This window comes from Ovis canadensis, chromosome 17, assembly GCF_042477335.2.
Source record: "Ovis canadensis isolate MfBH-ARS-UI-01 breed Bighorn chromosome 17, ARS-UI_OviCan_v2, whole genome shotgun sequence".
NCBI classification, from domain to species: Eukaryota; Metazoa; Chordata; class Mammalia; order Artiodactyla; family Bovidae; genus Ovis; species Ovis canadensis.
The window spans coordinates 54,742,606-54,765,263 of NC_091261.1; the positions used below are offsets into that span (position 1 = coordinate 54,742,606).

Here is a 22,658-nt window from a genome sequence, read left to right on the forward strand (position 1 = left end):
TAGCTTTATACAAAATTATACAATTTTAATCATGGGATAAGTTGATATTCAGTGTGTATCCTTCAATTTTCCTCCTGTTTATCTTTGCTATGCTTCAACCTTTGCATTTTCACATGATTTTCAGAATAAGCTTATGGACAAAAATGCATCTACTATGATTCTGAGATGGCATTGAATGTATCAATCAATTTGGGAAATGTTTAAGAAAATATTGAGTCTTCCAATCCACAAATACAAAATAGATCTCATTTATTTAATTTCAAGTAATATTTTGTAGTTTTCTATATAGAGGCTTTTCACCTTTCTTTAGACTTTTTTCTAATATTTTTGATGCTATTGTCAATGGTAGTTAGTTCCATTATCTAATTGTTTTGTAAGATATGGAAATACAGTTGACTTTTGTATATTGACATTATGTCAATACCTAACAGCTCTGCTAAATTCACTTAATTCCAAGAATTTATTTGTAGATTCTTTTGGGTTTTCTAAGTACATAGTGTGTAAGAATGACTAGTTTTCTTTCATTCTTTCTAATCCTCACACTTTTAAAAAAACTTATTGTACTGGTTAGGAACACCAATATTCCTTGTTGAATTAAAGAGATAATAGTTGTAATTTTCTCTGTTCTTATATGTAAGGAGAGAATAGTACATATTTTCATCTAAAATTAAATTATGTGTTTGCATCATGAAGTGTCTCTGAAAGATTTTTTAATAGATATAGTTTATCAGATTAAAGAAGTTCCTATTAATAGTTTTAAGAACTTTTGCTTTAAATACCTATTTAATTTCATCAACTTTTTTTTGCATATTTTGAGTTGCTTCTTCTCCTTTCTTCTGTAAATGTGGTGAATCACAGTGTGATTGTGTGGTGTTTTGTTTTTTTTTTAACATTAAACCATCCTTGAATGGATAGTATAAACCATAACATGATATAGTTTTTTTACAGAATACAAATAAAAGTTTTATTGTACAAAATTAAGGCCTTCGCAGTCCATAGTTCACTAAGGCTAAACAAAGACCACGTAATTTTTTAAAATCCTTTCAACAATTTCACATACACTGCCCCTCTCCCCCCAACTATTAAAATGGCCTGGCCAAATGTTATCAAAACAAAAACTATAAATAATACCAGTCCTTTAAAGACAGTTATCCCAAATGTTATTTTTTGGCATAGGTTATCATCATGGCATGGGACAATGTGATCTCAAATCCCTGTAGAGCATCTCTGGCAGCTCCAGCCTGTCCATCATTTTCAGATTCAACAAAAGCAATGTCAGTTCCTCTCAGGTACCTAACGTACTTCCTTAAAACCAGAGAAGTGATTAAACAACATGGATAATATCATCTCACTAGTCTCTTCTGGTAAATTTTTAAGGAATAAAGTACTGTTTGGAGGGTAATCAGGGACCTGAGGATTGGTGCAGCATTTCCTTGGATATTAGCTGAATTTGGTGTTCCCTGACCAGGCTTTTTGTCCATGGTTGGTTTTTGCAGTCAGTTCCACAGTTTTGGCTTTTTTCTTTTTTCAGCAAGAGTGCCACACGTTATATATTATATCCGAATCTGTTTTTGCATACTGGATTTGCATCAGTTTGCCATAACATGGAAATCCTTATAACTGTCTCAAGGCATTTGCAGATGAGCTCAGTTCCTTAAATGTAACAAAGGCTTGCCCCCTCATCTTCATGGTCTTTAAAGACACAGTATCTACCACGTGGCCAAACTGAGAAAACAGAGCATACAGACGTCTCTTCTTCTTTTTTGTCATTCATATTGTTAATGTAAATTGGATGATTTGGTGTGATATCTGTGTTTGGGGTTATAGTGTTCAAATAGCCAGAGGGTCCTACCATGTCCTGTAAGAATCTCTCATGATATAATTTTTAAATATCACTAGATTACACCTGTTTATGACTTTTGAGTCTCTCTTCATAAAAAAGAAATGTCTACGTTTTCATTTTTTCTAATGTGCTTGTTTGGATTTGGCACCAAAGTTATGCAGGTCTCAAATATTTGGGGAAAGTATTCTCTAACTTTTCCTATTTTCTGGAATAACTCCAATGTTTATAGAATTGGAATTATTTCTTCTTTAAATGTCAGAAGAATTCACTGATGAAGTCATCTAGGCATCAAGCTTTTTTTGTGGAAAGGTTTTTATTTTTAGAACCAATTTCTTCCATAGATTTAGGACTGAATTAGTTTTTTTCTTATTGTGTCCATTTTGACTTGTGATTTTTAAGGAATTTGTCCATAATATCTAAACTGTCAATTGTGTTCGCCTACTACAAAACCTTCTTTTACTTTCATTTATGTTATATTAATTATTTATTCATTTACTTTGATGTAAATTCTATTGTGATATCCCCATTTTCATTCTGGATATTGGAAATATATTTTTTCCTCTTTCTTTTTTTAAAAATTTTATTTGTTTATTTCTGGCTATGCTGCGTCTTTACTCTGCAAGCTTTTCTCTAGTTGCAGTGAGCCGGGGCTACACTCTAGTTGTGACCCCCAGGCTTCTCATTGTGGTGGCTTCTCTTGTTGTAGAGTATAGGCTGTAGGGCACGTGGGCTTCAGCAGTTGCAGCTCCCAGCCTCTAGAGCACAGGCTCAGTAGTTGTCATGCGTGGGCTTAGCTGTTTCTTGACATGTGAGATCTTCCCAAGTCAGGGATCAAACTCATGTCTCCTGCATTTGCAGACAGTTGCTTTACCACTGAGCCACCAAGAAGGCTCTTTTTTCCTCTTTCTTGCTTCTTCTTGACCAGAAGTGAGTTTCACTAATCAAAGGATCAATTTTCAGTAGTATTTATTCTCTTCTACATTGGTTTTTTATTGGAATAAAACTGCTTTACAATGTTGTGTTAGTGTCTGCTGTACAATGAAGTGGTCAGCCATATGCATGCATGTAACTCCTCCCTCTTTGGACCTCTTTCCCACACCCCAACCATCTAGATCATCACAGAGCACTGAGCTGAGCTCCCTGTGCTTTGTAGCAGGTTCCCACTAGCTATCTACTTTATACATGGTAGTTTATATATCATGCTTCCCAGGTAGCTCAGCTGGTAAAGAACCTGCCTTCAATGCAGGAGACGAGACGCTGATTCGATTCCTGGGTCAGGAAGTTCCCCTGGAGAAGGGATAGGTTACCCAGTCCAGTGTTCTTGCGCTTCCCTGGTGATTTAGATAGTAAAGAAATCGCCTGCAATGTGGGAGACCCAGGTTCGATCCTTGGATTGGGAAGATCCCCTGGAGAAGGGCATGGCAACCACTCCAGTATTCTTGCCTGGAGAATCCCCGTGGACAGAGGAGCCTGGAGGGCTATAGTCCATAGGGTCGCAAAGAGTCAGACATGACTGACAAGCAACTAAGCACTGCATAGCACAATGTATATATCAGTCCTAATCTCTCAATTATTCCCATACTCCCCTTCCTCCCCTGGGTCCACAAGTCCATTCTCTACATCTGTCTCTCCTCCTGACTTGGAGACTGTACCATTTTTCTAGATTTCACATATATACATTGTTATATGATATCTATTTTTCTCTTTCTGGCTTACTTCACTCTGTATGACAGACTCTAGGTCCACCCACATCTCTAAAAATGACCCTGCTTCATTCCATTTAGCAGCTGAGTAACATTTCATTGTATATATGTACCACATCTTCTTTATCCATTCATCTACCATTGGACATTTAGATTGTTTCTGTGTGCTGGCTACTGTAAATAGTGCTGCAGTGAATGTTGGGATACATGTGTCCTTTTGAATTATGGTTTTCACAAGGTATATGCCCAGTAGTGAGATTACTGGATTATATGGTAATTCTATTTTTAGCTTCCTAAGGAACCTCCATACTGTTCTTCACAGTAGCTGTATCAATTTATAATCTCACCAACAATGCAAAAAGTTTCCCTTTTCTCCACACCCTCTCCAGCATTTATTATTTATAGATTTTTTTATGACAGCCGTTCTGACCTGAGGTGATACCTTATTACAGTTTTGATTTACATTTCTCTAATAATTATAATTAGCATATTATAATACTACTTATAGTAACATAAGATAGAAATATAATGATCATAATTAGCAATGTTCAGTATTTTATCATGTGCCTTTTGGCTATTTGTATGTCTTTTGGGGGGAGATGCCTATTTAGGTCTTCCATCTATTTTTTTGATTGGATTGTTTGCTTTTTTGATAATGAGCTCTTTGTATATTTTAGAGATTAATCCTTTCTCCATTGCTTCATTTGCAAATATTTTCTCCCAGTCTGAGGGTTATCTTTTAGTCTTATTTATGGTTTCCCTTGCTGTGCAAAAGCTTCTAAGCTTAATTAGGTCCCATTTGTTTAGATTTTATTTTCATTACTCTGGGAAGTGAGTCAAAAAAGATCTTACTGTGGTTTATGTTGAAGAGTGCTTTTCCTATGTTTTCCTCTAAGAGTTTTTGTAGTGACCAGTCTTATTACATTTGGATCTTTAATCCATTTTGAGTTTACTTTTGTGTATGATGTTAGTGTTCTAAACTCATTCTTTAAGATGTAGCTGTCCAGCTTTCCCAGAACCATTTATTGAAGAGGCTGTCTTTTTTCCATTGTATATTCTTGCCTCCTTTGTCATATATTAGGTGACCATAGGTGTATAGGCTTATCTTTGGGCTTTCTGTCCCATACCATTGGTGTATATTTCTGTTTTTGTACCAGTAGCATACTGTCTTGATTACTGTAGCTTTGTAGTATAAAGTCAGGGAGCCTGATTCCTCCAACTTTGGTTTTTCTTTCTCAAAATTACTCTGGCTATTTGGAGTCTTTTGTGTTTCCATACAAATTGTAAGATTTTTTTGTTCTAATTCTGTGAAGAATACCACTGGTAACTTGATAGGAATTGCATTGAATATGTAGTTTGCTTTGGATAGTATATTCATTTTCACAATATTGATTCTTCCAATCTAAGAACATGGTATATTTCTCCATCTATTTGTGTCATTTTTTGATTTTTTTCATCAGTGTTTTATAGTTTTCTGAGTGCATGTCTTTTGCCTCCTTATGTAGGTTTATTCCCCGGAATTTTCTTCTTTTTGTTGCAATAGTAAATGGGATTGTTTCATTAATTTCAATTCCTGTTCTTTTGTTGTTAGTATATAGGTATGCAAGAGATTTCTGTGCACTAATTTTGTATCCTGCAACTTTACTAAATTCATTGATTAGCTCCAATAGTATTCTGGTGGCATCTTTAGGATTTCTATATATAGTATATCATCTGCAAACAGTGACAGTTTTACTTCTTCTTTTGCAATTTGCATTCCTTTTTTCTCTCTGATTGCTGTGGCTAGGACTTCCAAAACTATATCAAATAAGAGTGGCAAGAATGGACATCCTTGTCTCTGCTCTGATCATAGAGGAAATGCTTTCAGCTTTGAGAATGATGTTTGCTAGAGAATGATGTTTGCTATGGGTTTGTCATATATGGCCTTTATTATGTTAAGGTAGGTTCCCTCTGTGCCCACTTTATCATAAATGGATGTTGAATTTTGTCAAAAGATTTTTCTGCATCTATTGAGATGAAGACATTGGTTTTCTTTTTTGTTACTATGGTGTATCACATTGATTGATTTGCATATATTGAAGAACCTTTGCATTCCTGGTATAAACCCCACTTGATCATAGTGTAGGATGCTTTTAATGTGTTCTCTTTGCCAATTTAATGGATTCTCTTTGCTAATACTTTGTCGAGAATTTTTGGTTGTGTTCAGTGATATTGATCTATAATTCTCTTTTTTTATTTTATCTTTGTGTGGTTTTGGTATCAGGATGATGGTGGCCTCATAGAACAAATTTGTGAGTGTTCCTCCCTCCAGAATTTTTTGGAAAAGTTTGTGGAGGATCAGTGTTAGCTCTCCTCTAAATGTTTAATAGAATTCACATGTGAAGTCATCTGGTCCTGGACTGTTGTTTGTTGGAGGACTTTCAGTTGCAGTTTCAATTTCATTACTTAGGATTGGTCTGTTTATATTTCCTACTTCTTCCTGGTTCAGTCTTGGAAAGTTGTACCTTTCCAAGAATTTGTAGATTTCTTCCAGGTGGTCCATTTTATTGGCTATAGTTGCTTATAGTAGTCTCTTAAGATCCTTCATATTTCTGTGGTGTCAGTTGTAATTTTTCCTTTTAGAAATTTTGGAAATTTTCCCTTTATTAGAAATTTTCCATTCCTAATTTTATCAATTTGAGTCCTCTCCCTTTTCTTTCTTGATAGTCTGGCTAAATATTCATCAATTTTGTTTCTCTTCTCAATGAACCAACTTTTACTTTTGTTAATGTTTGTTATTGTTTTCATTTGTTTCATTTATTTCTGCTCTGATCTTTGTGATTTATTTCATTCACTAACTTTGGATTTTCTTCATGCTTCTTTCTTTAGTTGATTTAAGTGTAAGATTACATTGTTTGAGGTATTTTTTTGTTTCTTGAGATTAGATTTAATTACTATAAACTTCTTAGAACTGCTTTTGCTGTGGTCCATTGGTTTGGGGTTGTTATGCTTTTGTTGTCATCTGTTTCTATGTATTTTTTATTTCCTGTTTAATTTCTTCAGTGATTATTTAGCAGCACACTGTTTAGTCTCCATGTGTTTGCATTTTTACAGTTTTTTTTCTCCCTCTGTAATTGATGTCTAATTTCATAGTGTTGTATTGTGGTCAGGAAAGATGCTTGATGTAAATTCAGTTTTCTTAAATTTTACAAGGCATGTTTTGTGACCCAAAATGTGGTCTATCTTAGAGGATATTTCATGTACAATTGAGAAAAAAGTGTATTCTGCCATTTTGGGGTAGAACATACTATAAATATCAGTTAAGTTTATCTGATCTATTTTGTTATTTAAAGCTGGTGTTTTTTAACTTATTTTCTGTTTGATAATCTGTCCACTGATGAGAGGGATGTTAAGGTCCCCCACTATTATTGTATTACTGTCCATTTCCCCTTTTACGGTTATTAGCATTTGCCTTATGTATTGATGTGCTACTGTTGGCTGTGCTCAGTTGCATCTGACTCTTAGCAACACAGCGGACTATAGCCTGCCAGGCTCCTCTGTCTTTGGAATTTTCCAGGCAAGAATACTGGAGTGGGTTGCTGTTTCCTTCTCCAGGGCATCTTCGAGACCCAGGGAAAATCCTGCATCTCTTGCATCTTCTGCACTGGCAGGTGGATTCTTTACCACTAGTGCCACCTTGGGTGCATAAATGTTTATATCAATAATTGTTATATCTTCTTTCTGGATTAATCCCTTGATCATTATTAGCCCTTACTTATCTCTTGCAACAGTATTTCTTTTCAAATCTATTTTATCTGATACAAGTATTGCTACTGCAACTTTTTTAAAATTTCCATTTACATGGAATATCTGTACATCCCCTCATTTTCAGTATCCCTAGGTCTGAAGTCTCTTGCAGACAACATACATACAGATCTTGTTTTTGTATGCATTCAACCAGTCTGTGTCTGTTGGGGCATTTAATCTATTTACATTTAAGGTAGTTATTGATATGAATGTTCCTATCACCATTTTCTTAATTGTTTTGGGTTTTTGTGTATCTCTTTCTTGTTTCCTGCCTAGAGAATTTCCTTAGCTTTTGTTGTAAAGCTGGCTTGGTAGTGCTGAATTCTCTTTTTCGCTTGTCTGTAAAGCTTTTGGCTTTTTGATCAAGTCTGAATGAGATCCTTGCTGAATAGAGTAGTATCTGTTGTAGGTTTTTCCCATTCATCACTTTAAACATATCCTGCCACCCCCTTATGGCCTACAGAGTTTCTGCTGAAAAGTCAGCTTGTAGCCTTATGGGAATTCCCTTGTATGTTATTTTTTGTTTTATCCTTGCTGCTTTCAATACTTTTTTGTGCTTAACATTTGTTAGTTTGATTAATATGTGTGTTGGTGTGTTTGTCTTAGGGTTAATCATTTGTGGGACTCTTTGCACTTCCTGAACTTGGAAGGCTATTTCCTTTCCCATGATTAGGAAGTTTTCAACTATAATCTCTTCAAATATTTTCTCAGACTCCTTTTTCTCTTCTTCTTCTGGGACCTCTATAATTTGAATGTTAGTGAGCTTAGTGAGGTCTCTGAGACTGTCTTCAATTCTTTTTATTCTTTTTTCCTTATTCTGCTCCTCAGCAATTATTCCCACCATTCTATCTTCCAGTTCACTTATTTGTTCTTCTGCCTCAGTTATTCTGCTATTGATTCATTCTAGTGTATTTTTCTTTCAGTTATTGTGTTGTTCATCTCTGTTTGTTCTATAGTTCCTCTAGGTCTTTGTTAAACATTTCTTGTATTTTCTCTATCTGTGCCTCTATTTTATTTCCAAGATTTTGGATCATTATTATTATAAATTCTTTTTTAGGTATGTTGCCTATTTCCTCCTTATTTATTTGGTCTTATAGGATTTTACCTTGTTCCTTCATCTGTAACATACTTTTCTGTTCTCTCTCTCTCTCTCTCTCTCTCTTTTTTTGAGTGGGTCTGTGATCCTGTCTTACTATTGTTTGGCCTGAGGTTTCCAGAACTAGAGTTTGTAGGCAGTTGGGCAGAACCAGGTCTAGGGGTTGAGATGCATACTTCTGGAAGATCTCACTTCAATTAACAGTCCCTGTGGTCTAAGGTTCTGTTAGTTCAGCAGTTCAGACTCAGTGCTCCAATCACAGGAGTTCAGGCCTGACCTTTGGCCCATGAACTAAGCATGGCAAAATGACACAGAAATAAAAACAAACAAAACAAAAAAGGGGGGGACAACAACAAAGCATAAAAAATAAAATAAATTTAGGAAATTTAACTGATATATTAGAAAAATAAAACTATAAATGAAACAACCAGCAGAAATTATAACAGAACCACAAAAAAAAATTACTGGAAAAAAACCTTGGCTGTGGGGATCAGGGCTTAGGGGCAGGGTATAGCCTCATGATCTGTACAGCTAGAAAAAGCCCTTGGAATGGTGGGGGGAGGGCCTGTGGGCAGGGCCTATGCCCAGCACAGCCCAGAGGGGACCCCAGAGTGCCTGCTGCTTCAAAGTATGGAGGATCAGGCCAGGGACCTCAGCAGGCTCCCAGGGGCAGAGAGAGTGGGGGGAAATGGTAGATGCATTCCCCTTGATCCTCCAGTCCCTGAGGATCCCTCCCTGTCTAGCTCCACTCTTCCTTCCCAACTCCCTCTCATACCCCCAGGATCCACATGGCGCCTGTCATATTTCCACTGCTCCTGCCCTTTCCCACCCACCCATGTCTGACCCCCATCACTTGGGGGTTGCTCCCATCCACGTGGGTATCAAGGTCCCCCAACGGTGTCTGGTTAGGTACTTTTGTGGTGAGGAGATGCAGATTCTATGTCCTCCCACTCCACCAACTTCTGTACTTTGGTGGTGGCTTAGCCGCTAAGTCATATCTGACTCTTGTGACCCCATGGACTATATAGCCTGCCAGGCACTCTGTCCATGGGATTTTCCAGGCAAGAATACTGGATTGGGTTGCCATTTCCTTCTCCAGGGGATCTTCCTGATCCAGGAATTGAACCCAGGTCTTCTGCATATAGCAAGTAGAGATAAGAAAGCCTTCTTCAGTGATCAATGCAAAGAAATAGAGGAAAAGAACAGAATGGGAAAGACTACAGATCTCTTCAAGAAAATTAGAGATACCAAGGGAACATTTCATGCAAAGATGGGCTCGATAAAGGACAGAAATGGTATGGACCTAACAGAAGCAGAAGATACTAAGAAGAGGTGGCAAGAATACACGGAAGAACTGTACAAAAAACATCTTCACGACCAGGATAATCACGATGGTGTGATCACTCATCTAGAGCCAGACATCCTGGAATGTGAAGTCAAGTGGGCCTTAGAAAGCGTCACTAAGAACAAAGCTAGTAGAGGTGATGGAATTTTCCAGTCAAGTTATTTCAAATCCTGAAAGATGATGCTGTGAAAGTGCTGCACTCAATATGCCAGCAAACTTGGAAAACTCAGCAATGGCCACAGGACTGGAAAAGGTCAGTTTTCATTCCAATCCCAAAGGCAATGCCAAAGAATGCTCAAACAACCACACAGTTGCACTCATCTCACACGCTAGTAAAGTAATGCTCAAAATTCTCCAAGCCAGGCTTCAGCAATACGTGAACCGTGAGCTACCTGATGTTCAAGCTGGTTTTAGAAAAGGCAGAGGAGCCAGAGATCAAATTGCCAATATCCGCTGGATCATCGAAAAAGCAAGAGAGTTCCAGAAAAATATCTATTTCTGCTTTATTGACTAAGCCAAAGCCTTTGACTGTGTGGATCACAATAAACTGTGGAAAATTCTGAAAGAGATGGGAATACCAGAGCACCTGACCTGCCTCTTGAGAAATCTGTATGCAGGTCAGGAAGCAGCAGTTAGAACTGGACATGGAACAACAGCCTGGTTCCAAATAGGAAAAGGAGTACGTCAAGGCTGTATATTGTCACCCTGCTTATTTAACTTCTATGCAGAGTACCTCATGAGAAACACTGGACTGGAAGAAACACAAGCTGGAATCAAGATTGCCGGGAGAAATATCAATAACCTCAGATATGCAGATTGTTATGCTCTGAGCCCATATCTCCGAACCGACCGAGAGAGCAAGTCCACCACAGTATTGCAAACGCAAGAAGGGAGTTTGTTTATTCCTAGCGCGCTAGGGCCCAAGTCTCATCCCACACAAGGGAATCTGACAAGAGCCGCGAACAAAGGAGTATGGCGGCTTATATACAGGCAGTTCTTTGTCTCAGTTACAGGAGTAGCTGGCGTTACATGATTGGCCAGGCAGGATGAGCACATACCCTGTCTCTTTCTGGTAAACATGACTCAGGTCCTAGAGACCGTCGTTTGGTCCCTAACATTCCCCCCGTCCTTAGATCATATAGAGGAATCTTCCTCTCGGTCCTGAGACACAGTTTGATATTGTTGTCGAAGCACAAACAGCTGTACTGTATTTATGTGTTCCTTTACAAAGGCTACAAGTCTATTGATAATACATGGGCCGAAGGTAAGCATTAGTAAAAGTACTAGCAGGGGTCCTAGCAAGGTGGAGATTAAGGTAGTCAGCCAAGGGGATTGTTGAAACCAAGATTCAAACCATCCCTGTTGAGCCTCACATTCTCATTTACGTTGGGCTAGTCCATCTCTCACTTTGGCCATAGATTCTCTAACTATTCCTGTATGATCCGCATAGAAACAGCACTCTTCTCCTAGGGCAGCACAGAGTCCCCCTTGTTGCAGAAAGAGCAGATCTAATCTCCTCCTGTTTTGCAGAACTACTTCAGATAGAGAAGTTAGAGATGATTCTAAATGACTAATAGATTGCTCTATATGGGTAATGTCTTCATCTATGGCCGCTCTCAGGGAGTTAAATCCTTGGCCTTGCAGGGACAGAGCTGTTATTCCGGTTCCAGCCCCGGCTATTCCAAGACCGAACATAGTTGCTATGGTTATGGCAGTAAGAGGTTCCCTCTTAACTTTATAAGTTCTTTTTGGAGGATTTAGAGTTAATTTCTGGGCCCAATAATCATATATTGCTTTCTCTGGTCGGTACAGAATCTTTGGCATGACAGCCACCATAACACAGAATTCTTCTTTGGGGTCAAAGATTGAGCTATGCAGGCATGGAGTTAGCCCCATGTGTGAACACACCCACCATCCCCCCATTTGAGATATTAACCATTTAGCTACAGGCAAATCATCAGGCTCGATGACATGCACACAAAGTGGAGACTTTGCTGGTAACACCGTGCCCATGCATAAGCCCTTTCCCCATACCTCTTTCATCGTCAGACCCACCTTTCGGTCCCCCCAGTGACATTGAGGAGGGTCGGTGCTGTTGGCCAAGTCATAAGAGGCATTGAGGCCTACTGCTTCGTAATAAGGGGGAATTAAGTTGTAACATAACCAACAAGATTTAGTTGCCTCAGGATGGGTCTGATTCAGGGTGGCATAAGCTGCCCTAATCAGCTTCCATAGGGGATCTATTTCAGCTAGCGCTTCTGCTTCGGGACTCACTGCCAAAGATGTTGGCATGGAAGTCGTTAGGTGGGGGGTTACAGCCAGCTTTTCTACTTTGATGGGCCCGATACTGTGTATAAGAATTGGCTCTAAGACCTGGCTCACTACTATAATCCCTTTCCCATCAACCCCAAACCCTCCTGATTCCCTCGTCTGTAGCCCCCAAGATAGGCCAGAGATCCAGGTCCCCTCTTTTTTGCTTTTTTCTGGATTGAACCTTATTCTGACTTGTGCATAACTGCAACTTTCACAGCTAAAAGTTGGATCTCTGAGGACCCTAGGGAGGGGCGTGGCGAATGAAAAATTAAGTAAATCTCGATTTCCTACTTCCCAGCGCCGAGGTCCATCATTAGAAGTAACACAATCCCAAGTTTTACAATAAGAGTCTTGTGCCCCCCCCCCAGGTCTTCCAGTCATGCCTGGGTGCACCTGGGCATGACCAGAACCCTTGTTCTCAGAGATAACCCCTAGCCCAAGGCACATTTACCATCAGCTTAAGGTCAAAGTACAAGTCTGGCCACCATGTGTTTGGTGGATGTACTGCACTAGTGGAGTTTAGCACCTCTCGTGTTAGTCCATTTTGCAGCTTCCAGGTGATTTTGACGGGTTGATGCGGGTTCATGCTGGCAACTCCGGAGCAGAGTAACTGGGTCATCCACAAGAGGGCCCAGCCGAGTTGTCCTGGTCCTGTTGGCGCCTTCGAAGCTTTAGCCTCAAGGGGTTGGACGGGTGCAGAGATGCTTCCCATTCTTTCTTAGCATCTTTTTGCTCTGCTGAAGCAGCTGGGCGTACGTGGTTGCAATGCACCCAAGGCCCGATACCGTCAACCTTTAGGGCGGTTGGGGTGGTAAGAAGAACAACATAAGGACCCTTCCATTTGGGTTCTAGTGCCTTGGTTTGGTGCCTTTTGACCCATACCCAGTCTCCTGGGCCAATGTCATGTGAGGGAATAGTTCCCTTATTTTGACCCACATGTATTTCCCGGAGCAGTTTCCAGACACGAGAGTGCACCTTGCTTAAGGCCATCAAGGCCTCTTGGAGTTGCCCCAACGTGGGAGGCGGTAGTTTCTTCCCTTCAAATATTGGACATGCAGGGGGATGTCTCCCATACAGAATCTCAAATGGGGTCAGATTAAGTTGATAAGGAGTATTACGCGCACAGAAGAGGGCGAAGGGAAGGAGGGTCACCCAGTCCCCGCCAGTCTCTATAGCCAATTTAGTTCAAGTTTCTTTTAGAAACTACTTGCCCTGAGCTCTGTGGACTGTATTCACAATGTAACTTCCATTTAGTCCCCAGGGCTAGGGCAAAGCTCTGAACTATTTGACTCACAAAAGCAGGTCCATTATCAGAGCCGATGGTCACTGGCAGGCCAAACCTGGGAACTATTTCTTCTAAAATCTTTTTTTGCCACTATCATCGCAGTTTCTCCCTTTGTAGGAAAAGCTTCCACCCACCCTGAGAAGGTATCCACCAACATTAACAAGTACTGGTAACCATACTTGCCTGGCCTTACCTCGGTGAAATCTATTTCCCAGTGTTGCCCTGGTCCTTCTCCCCGATACCTCAGTCCTGCATGTTGTCCTTTTCCTGGCCTTATCTGTTGACACGCCTTACAAGCATGCACTATGCTCTTTACAGTTGTCTGGTGCCGGGGAAATCGCAGGCGCGCAGTTTGAAAGAGCATCAGAGTCTTCTTTTCTCCCAGATGAGTAGACAAGTGCAAATGCTCACATAGTTGCCGTCCCAACTGAGCAGGGAGTATCAAGTAGCCGTCTGAGTCTCGGTACCATCCATCTTTATCTTTTTGAAGGTTGGTGTGTTTTTGGATCCAAGCAAAGTCTGTGGATGAATACTCAGGGGTTGGGGGCAGAGTTCCCATACCTGGAGGTGGAAGTCCGATCGCCAACACAGGGGTGATGAAATCTTTATCAGCTACTTTTCGAGCTGCCAGGTCTGCGGCACGATTCCCTCGTGCCAGGTACGAGTACTATTGACACAGCCTGAGGCATCTGTACAGCCTCTAAAAGTCTACGGATTTCAGGCAAGTTTTTAATTTCTTTTCCTTCAGCTGTCAAAAACCCCCGTTCCCAATATATCGGGCTCTGGATGTATACCGTGCCAAAAGCATAGCGACTGTCAGTGAAAATAGTTATTCTTTTTCCTTTGGCTCTCTCTAATGCTTGGATCAGGGCAATTAACTCTGCCTTTTGTGCTGAGGTATCCGGGGGAAGGGCCTCTGCCCATATCGTCTGTCCAGAGTCATCTACTACTGCGGCTCCCGCCCGTCTCTGTCCATCTTTTACATAACTGCTGCCGTCTGTGAACCATTTTAGCTCACTGTTACCCAGTGGAGTATCGGTTAAGTCCTTTCGCATTGCTATTACCCCGGCCAGTATCTCATCACAATCATGGAGGGGGCTATTTTCCTCCGGATTGGGCAAAAGAGTGGCCGGATTTAGAGTGCAGGGCGTTTGGAAATGAATCCGTGGGGTGTCAAGTAGCAAGGCCTGGTAGTGCGTCAAGCGGGCATTAGAAATCCATTCACCTGGGGGTTGCTTTAAAACTCTCTCTATGGCATGAGGAGTGTAGACCAAGAGTCTCTGTCTATAAGTCAGTTTATCAGCATCGTGGACTAAGAGCGCGGTGACCGCGATGATACGGAGGCAAGGTGGCCATCCGGCTGCCACTGGGTCCAGTCTCTTGGAAAGGTAAGCTACAGGTCGCTTCCATGGTCCCCATCTCTGTGTTAGTACCCCTTTTCCTATCCCCCGCTTTTCATCTACAAATAATTGGAAAGGCTTAGATGGATCAGGGAGGGCAAGGGCAGGAGCGTCTAGCAAGGCTCGCCTGAGCTCTTGGAAGCCCTCTTTCATTGGCTCAGTCCATTTCCAGTCCTTGTTTTCTTTGGTCCCCTCATATAGGGGCCTGGCCTTTTCTGCAAACCCCAAGATCCATAACCGGCAATATCCCACCGTTCCCAGAAATTTTCTCACTTGTCTAGGCTTAGCCGGCTCAGGGATCTGGAGGATGGTTTCTTTCATAGCCTGTGTTAGCCACCTCTGGCCCTGTTTTATCTTATAACCGAGGTATGTAACCTCTTGCTTGGCAATCTGGGCCTTTTTGGCACTAGCCCGGTAACCTAAAGTCCCCAAGGTTTGGAGAAGGTCACCTGTTGCCTCTTGGCACTCTTTGTCTGTAGACGCTGCCAGCATAAGGTCATCAACATATTGTAATAAAACAATGGTAGGGTGTTCAACCCGATACTCACGGAGGTCTTCGTCCAGGGCCTCATTAAATAACATGGGCGAGTTTTTGAAACCCTGTGGTAAGCGAGTCCATGTCAGCTGCACAGGGGTCTGACCACCGTCTTCCTGCCATTCGAAGGCAAAGATCTCTTGGCTTGCAGGGGCAAGAGGCAAACTGAAAAAGGCATCTTTTAAATCTAAAACAGTGTACCAAATGTAGTTTGGAGGCAAGTTGCTTAGCAATGTATAAGGGTTAGGAACCATAGGATGAATATCATTCACCCGTTTGTTGACTTCTCGTAGATCTTGAACCGGTCTAAAATCAGTTCCCCCAGGCTTTTTCACAGGCAACAGGGGAGTGTTCCATGGGGACCAGCACCTTTTTAGGACCCCAGCGTCTATGAGGCATTGTATATGAGGAGTAATTCTTTGTCGAGCCTTTTGACTCATGGGATACTGTCGTACCCTCACCGGGGAAGCACTGGCTTTCAGTTCCACAATGATAGGGGGCCTCTGTTTGGCTAGTCCCATTCCTACAGTTTCAGCCTAGGCCTGAGGGTATCTGAACCCATGGTTGTACTTCGGGGCTTATTGTCGCTGGGGCCTCTGGCAAGTAGTCTGTATTCATCTTTTAATGCCAGAGACAAGACCTGAAGAGGATGCCCGGTCCCATCTAAAACCGACACTTGTCCGTGGTCAAAATGAATTTGGGCATTTACTTTAGACAGTAAATCCCTTCCCAACAAGGGCGCTGGACACTCAGGTATCACCAAAAAAGAATGGGTTACCTGGTGGGCCCCCAAGTTCACATGCCATTTTGTAGTCCATCCATATCATTTAGTCCCGGTTGCTCCCTGCACCCAGCTACTTTTTTTAGACATGGGTCCATCTTTTTGGTTTAAGACTGAGTATTGGGCTCCCGTGTCCACCATGAAGCCAACCGGTTTCCCCTCCACATTTATAGTTACCCAGGACTCCGGGAGGGGCTTCGAGCCCTGACCCCCCTAGTCGCTATCCTCACCCGCGTAGAGGATATGACTGTCTGGAGAGGGAGTCTCGTTCTTGGGGTTCTTGGGCCCCTCTTTTAGATTTTTCTTGGGGCATTTATCTTTTCAATGTCCAAACTCTTTACAAAACGCACATTGGTTTTTCTCAAGCTTACGCCTTGTTGTTTTTTCTTCAGTTTTTGAGTCCAATTTTTTTCCTTTCTGGAACCTGTTTTTGTTTTCAACCCCAGCAAAAAATATCTGGGCCAGCTCTTTTTGATTTTTATGGGTTTTTTCAGCTCTAAATTCTCTTTCTTTTCTTCTAATGTGGTCCTCTCTCTCTTCTGGGGTCTCTCTATGATTAAAAACTCTCTCGGCTGCCCTCACTAGATCTTTCAAGGATTGTTCATTTAACCTCTCTATCTTTTGTAATTTTTTTCTAATATCGGGGGCTGCTTGATTTACAAATGCTAACATAACTGCCGCTCGTGACTCATCTGCCTGTGGGTCCATAGGGTATACTGTCTAAAAGCTTCCATTATCCTTTCAAGGAAGGCTGCTGGGCTCTCATTTGGTTCCTGCCTCACTGAATTTATTTTGGCCAAATTAGTTGGCTTTCTGGCGGCCGCTCTAAGGCCAGCCATAAGAGTCTGACGGTATACCCAGAGACGCTCCCTACCTTCAGCGCGTTCGAAGTCCCAGTTGGGTCGCACCAAGGGGAATCCCTCCTCAATGAGGTTAGGCTGTATTGTGGGCCTCCCATCCACCCCTGGCACATTTTTTTGAGCTTCTGACAGGATCCGCTCGTGCTCTTCTGTAGTGAAAAGCACCTGTAACAGTTGCTGACAATCATCCTAAGTGGGATTATGAGTAAAAAGGATAGACTCTAAAAGATCAATAAGACCCTGCGGTTTTTCAGAGAAGGAGGGAGTCTGGGTTTTCCAACTGTACAAATCACTAGTGGAAAAGGGCCAATACTGATATGTCTGCTCTCCACCCTCTCTGGCTGGTCCCGCCCGGACCGGAAATGCGTGAACAGTGGAGGAGGGGACTTCTGGGTCTTCTTCCGCTACACTGGCCATTTCTCTTGTTTTTCCCCGAGTTCCCTGGGCGGGGCCCCCTTCTCTGGGATGAGCTGAAGGCTCGGTTCTCCTCCTGGCTTCTCCCGATGAAACCTGTGGAAGCAAGGGCGGATGTGGATCCGCATACAGGGGTGGGAACAATTTGGTCTCCAGATCTGTCAGATTAGGATACAGAGAAGATTCCTGGAATACCGGCTTTGGTCGATTTTCGTCCTTTTTTTCTTCTTTTTCTTCGGAAGCCTTCATTACTAGCACCTGTGGGCTTGGCGAGGTTGGAGTTGGGGAAGAGGGACAGGGAGGTTTAGGAGGAGCGAGAACAAAGGGTTTAAGCCATTCTGGCGGGTTCCTCACTAGATCCTGCCAGACCAGAATGTAGGGAGTCTGATCTGGGTGCCCGGCAGGACTAGGAGTAAGCACCCTCTCTTTAACTGCCTGGATAATTTGGGGATTGAAGGTTCCCTCTTGTGGCCATCCGACGTCAAAGGTGGGCCACTCGACAGAACAGAAAGTCACCAGTTTGCTCTTCTTTACCAGTAACGAAAGATTCTGAGCTCTAGACTTGAAATCAGAGAAGTGGTTAATCATAAGAGATAAAGGAGTAGAAGTTGTTTGTCCCATGATCACAGAAAAGTACACTGGGAGCCAACAGAGCACACAAAGAGCAGCGCAGACACCACAAATAGACAAACAGATAACAAACACAAGGTGGCCACCGACAATGCACTCAATCTTACCTGCAGGATGTTCACAGAGCCAGCTGCCTCCCCAGCACGAAACCAGGCCCCGGCCTTACGCTGACTTGCCTCTGCACTTTACAGCCAGATGCCTCCCCAGTACGATACCAGGCCCCGGACTTAATCTGGGTTTCTGCAATGTTAGCACCGGTGCTCAGAGCTCTTATCTCCTAACGAGGTTACTCCCTTCTACCAGGAGAGTTGTCCTCCCCGGCGGGATGGAGATCCCGGACGAGCCCCCAGATGTTATGCTCCGAGCCCGTATCTCCGAACCGACCGAGAGAGCAAGTCCACCACAGTATTGCAAACGCAAGAAGGGAGTTTGTTTATTCCTAGCGCGCTAGGGCCCAAGTCTCATCCCACACAAGGGAATCTGACAAGAGCCGCGAACAAAGGAGTATGGCGGCTTATATACAGGCAGTTCTTTGTCTCAGTTACAGGAGTAGCTGGCGTTACATGATTGGCCAGGCAGGATGAGCGCATATCCTGTCTCTTTCTGGTAAACATGACTCAGGTCCTAGAGACCGTCGTTTGGTCCCTAACACAGATGACACCACCCTTGTGGCAGAAAGTGAAGAGGAACTCAAAAGCCTCTTGATGAACGTGAAAGAGGAGAGTGAAAAAGTTGGCTTAAAGCTCAACATTCAGAAAACAAAGATCATGGCATCCTATCCCATCACTTCATGGGGAATAGATGGGGAAACAGTCGAAACAGTGTCAGACTTTATTTTCGGGGGCTCCAAAATCACTGCAGATGGTGACTGCAGCCATGAAATTAAAAGATGCTTACTCCTTGGAAGAAAAGTTATGACCAACCTAGATAGCATATTCAAAAGCAGACATTACTTTGCTGACTAAGTTCGGTCTAGTCAAGGCTATGGTTTTTCCAGTAGTCATGTATGGATGTGAGAGTTGGACTGTGAAGAAGGCTGAGCACCGAAGAATTGATGCTTTTGAACTGTGGTGTTGGAGAAGACTCTTGAGAGTCCCTTGGACTGCAAGGAGATCCAACCAGTCCATTCTGAAGGAGATCAGCCCTGGGATTTCTTTGGAAGGAATGATGCTGAAGCTGAATCTCCAGTCCTTCGGCCACCTCATGCGAAGAGTTGACTCACTGGAAAAGACTCTGATGCTGGGAGGGACTGGGGGCAGGAGGAGAAGGGGACGACAGAGGATGAGATGGCTGGATGGCATCACTGACTCGATGGACGTGAGTCTGAGTGAACTCCGGGAGTTGGTGATGGACAGGGAGGCCTGGCGTACTGCGATTCATGGGGTCGCAAAGAGTCGGACAAGATTGAGCGACTGAACTGAACTGATGGACCCAATTATTCTTACACAAACGGGTGGCTACTTCCTTGTCGACGTCCTGGTCGGTCAGACGTGGCCTCGCTGCTCTGAACCGCAAGGTCGGCTCCGGAACTCGGCACTTTAACTCTCACGCGCTCAGCACGGACGATCCCAGATCAATCTCCTTTGGAACACTCACCGGAGCGCCGCCAGATCCCAAAAGGCAGCATCGCTTGAGTCCAGGAAACGTGTGTTTAAAACGGAGACTGTATCACCGCCTCCAAGAGGTGCCAATGCGGAGATGCTCGTGCTTTCCAGAGCTCTCCCAGGGTACTATCAACATTCCGATCGCCAGAAAACTGGCTTTGGAAATTTTCAACTTGCATTTACCTCGTCAGATGTAAGGCAGACCGTCGCTTCGCACTTCTCAACGCCATCTGCACTTCCAACGCACCTTTGGGAATTAGCTTCGGTGCCCAATGCTCGTTCCTCTGTCCCCTCTCCGCGGACTTAACATGGGGCTGACTTCAGCTACTTCTGAGATCCGCGAACACCAAGTCGTCCCGGCCAACATCAAAGATGGCGTCCAAGCCCACAACCTTTCCACTGCGCACGCTCCGCTGGCCTCCACGTGTCCACTCTCGATGTCCGTCCCCCAGGTTCCACTCTAGCCGCCGCGTTCAGTGGTTGCCACCGCCCGCCAATCGCAGGGCAAGGACGCCGCGGGCCCCGCCCAGCGGATCAGCTGAGGGATCTGCGATGTCTGTTGACAGCAGCGGTGGCTGCGCGGCCGGTTCCGGGTTCGGCGCGGGGCGGGGGGTAAGCTGGCGACGGGCGCGGGCGTCCGGCGGGACGCTGGGGAGGCTCGCGGTGCGGGCCGCAGCGCGGGGGCGCGGGCGCCGAGGAGGAGCGGCAGGCCGCAGCCTCTGCCCTTGCGGTCAGAGTCTCACCGGACGTTTCCGGGTCTCGTCAGATGTGAATCCGATGGAGCGGCCGGGGGAAGGCGAGCAGCGGCCCCAGGAGCAGCCGTGGGGGAGGCTTCTTCGCCTGGGCGCCGAGGAGGGCGAGCCGCACGTCCTCCTGAGGAAACGGGAGTGGACCATCGGGCGAAGAAGAGGTGCGGGGCGGAGAGCGGGCATGGGAAACGTGGGACGGGCGGGGGACAAGCCTGGGGATGGGTCAGGGCACGGGGGCGGGGGACCAGGGACCCGGGATGGGGGTGGGGGACGGGGACTGAAGGATAGAAGCCGGGGCCTGAGGGCGGAAACCTGGTGATATGAGCAGGGCGAGACCGGGCCCACCAGGCTATGGGAGGCCCCTGGGCGGGGCGCATTCTGCCGTCCAGTTTTTCCAGTGGAGTGGGCTTTCGTGTAACAGCTGCCATGTATTCACTTAATGGTCTGCCCAGTCACTTCTGAGTACTTCATTCAGGTTATTTAATCCTCACCACAACTTTATGAAGTAGATATAATAATTTATCCCGGGGAATGCGATCTTCTCAAGTTTATTACTACCCAAAGCATCTTCTCTAACCTTAATAGAAATGAAATTAGAAAGCAAAGCAGAAGGAACACTGGAAAATCCACAGATATGTGGAAATTAAATAACATTCGTAAAGAAGCAATGGGTCTAAGAAGAAATCAAAAGGGAAATTAGAAAATATCTTGACATAAGTGAAAATATCATATGTGAAGATCGCTCAGTCATGTCCAACTCTTTGCGACCCCATGGACTATATGCATGCATGCTAAGTCGCCTCAGTCGTGTCCGACTCTGTGCGACCCTATGGATGGCAGCCCACAGGATTCTCCAGGCAAGAATACTGGAGTGGGTTGCCATTTCCTTCTCCTCATGGATTATATAGTCCATGGAATTCTCCAGGCCAGAATACTGGAGTGGGTAGCCTTTCCCTTCTCCAGGGGATCTTCCCAACCCAGGGATTGAACCCAGATCTCCCACACTGCAGGAGGATTCTTTACCAGCTGAGCTTTCAGGGAAGCCCCAGACTATAATGTATCAAAACTTAGGGGATGCAGATAAGTAGTGCTTAGAGGGAAATTTATAGCTGTTAAAAAAGATCTCAAGTCCCAGCTCTTAGAATAGAGTTGATTAAATATTTGTTGATTTAATGAAAGGGGAAGCTAAGGACTTGAAGAAAGTCGCACAAGTAGTGAGAGGAAGCGCCCTCACCCTCCGTGCTTACTGCCTCTGCTGCTGCTGCTGTCACTTCAGTCGTGTCCGACTCTGTGCGACCCCATAGATGGCAGCCCACCAGGCTCCCCGGTCCCTGGGATTCTCCAGGCAAGAATGCTGGAGTGGGTTGCCATTTCCTTCTCCAATGCATGAAAGTGAAAGTGAAGTTGCTCAGTCCTCTACTGCCTCTAGACCTCTGATAATTTAACCTCCCTTGTAGCTTTCATACTGAGAGTGCAGTGCACTGATGAGGCGAACAAAAATATTTTGGTTTTATGCAAATTAATAAATTGTGACTCTGGGAATTCCTTGGTGGTGCAGTGTCTGAGACTCCACACTCCCAATGCATGGGAACTGGAGTTTCATCCCTGGGCAGGGAACTAGATCCCACATACCGCAATTAAGTTCACAAGATGCAACTTAGACCTAATACAACCAAATAAATAAATAATTTTTAAATGAAAATAATACATTGTTTTTCTGACTTTATACTTTAAACAAGAGAGAATGAGAAAAATTACTATTTAAAAGCAAGTATTTTTTGGCTTCATTTTACCCAGTACGATGTACCTGTACCTGTTTTTCTGTTGGGGTCTTTTGGGAGACAGTCTTAAACCCCAGCATCAAGTTATTATTTTTTTACAACTTTAAAAATATTTATGGATTATTAGAAACTTTTCAAGATGCATTAATTAGTGTAAATGGATGTTTGATGAAGAGCAGAAGCCCTAGAGACCGCCACCTCCAGGCCCACCATGACACCAGCAGAAGCAGCAGCACCACCACCACAGTACAACTTACTTTGGGTTAAAAATTTACATTTCAGTGCCTTTGTACCTACTTCATAGGGTCACTGTGAAGATTAAAGAAGCCGGGCTAAGAGTTAGCACTTAACGTTAGCCATTGTTATTATAACACAACACTATAGTATCACTTTACACGTTAATACAAGGAAGCTCCAATACTTTGGCCACCTGATGGCGAACAATTGACTCATTGGAAAAGACCTTGATGATGGGAAAGATTGAAGGCAAAAGGAGAAGAGGGCAACAGAGGATGAGATGGTTGGATTGCTAT

The 22,658-nt window shown here is 43.5% G+C and overlaps 1 protein-coding gene and 1 pseudogene across 6 annotated transcripts in view; one reads left to right on the forward strand and one right to left on the reverse strand.

The window, feature by feature from the left end:
* Nucleotides 1-1,036: 1,036 nt before the first annotated feature.
* LOC138422319 (U2 small nuclear ribonucleoprotein B'' pseudogene) lies at nucleotides 1,037-1,884 on the reverse strand (annotated as a pseudogene).
* Nucleotides 1,885-16,561: 14,677 nt separating this feature from the next.
* Nucleotides 16,562-22,658, forward strand: part of CHFR (checkpoint with forkhead and ring finger domains) — a 28,470-nt gene continuing 22,373 nt past the window's right edge. For 4 of the 6 annotated variants that reach the window (XM_069557592.1, XM_069557593.1, XM_069557594.1 and 1 more), the window contains exon 1: nucleotides 16,562-20,505. In XM_069557592.1, coding sequence (XP_069413693.1) covers nucleotides 19,968-20,505 — 538 coding nt within the window. In that variant the 5' untranslated portion in view covers nucleotides 16,562-19,967. The remainder of the gene's footprint in view (nucleotides 20,506-22,658) is intronic. The other 2 variants (XM_069557596.1, XM_069557597.1) reach the window with 1 other exon arrangement.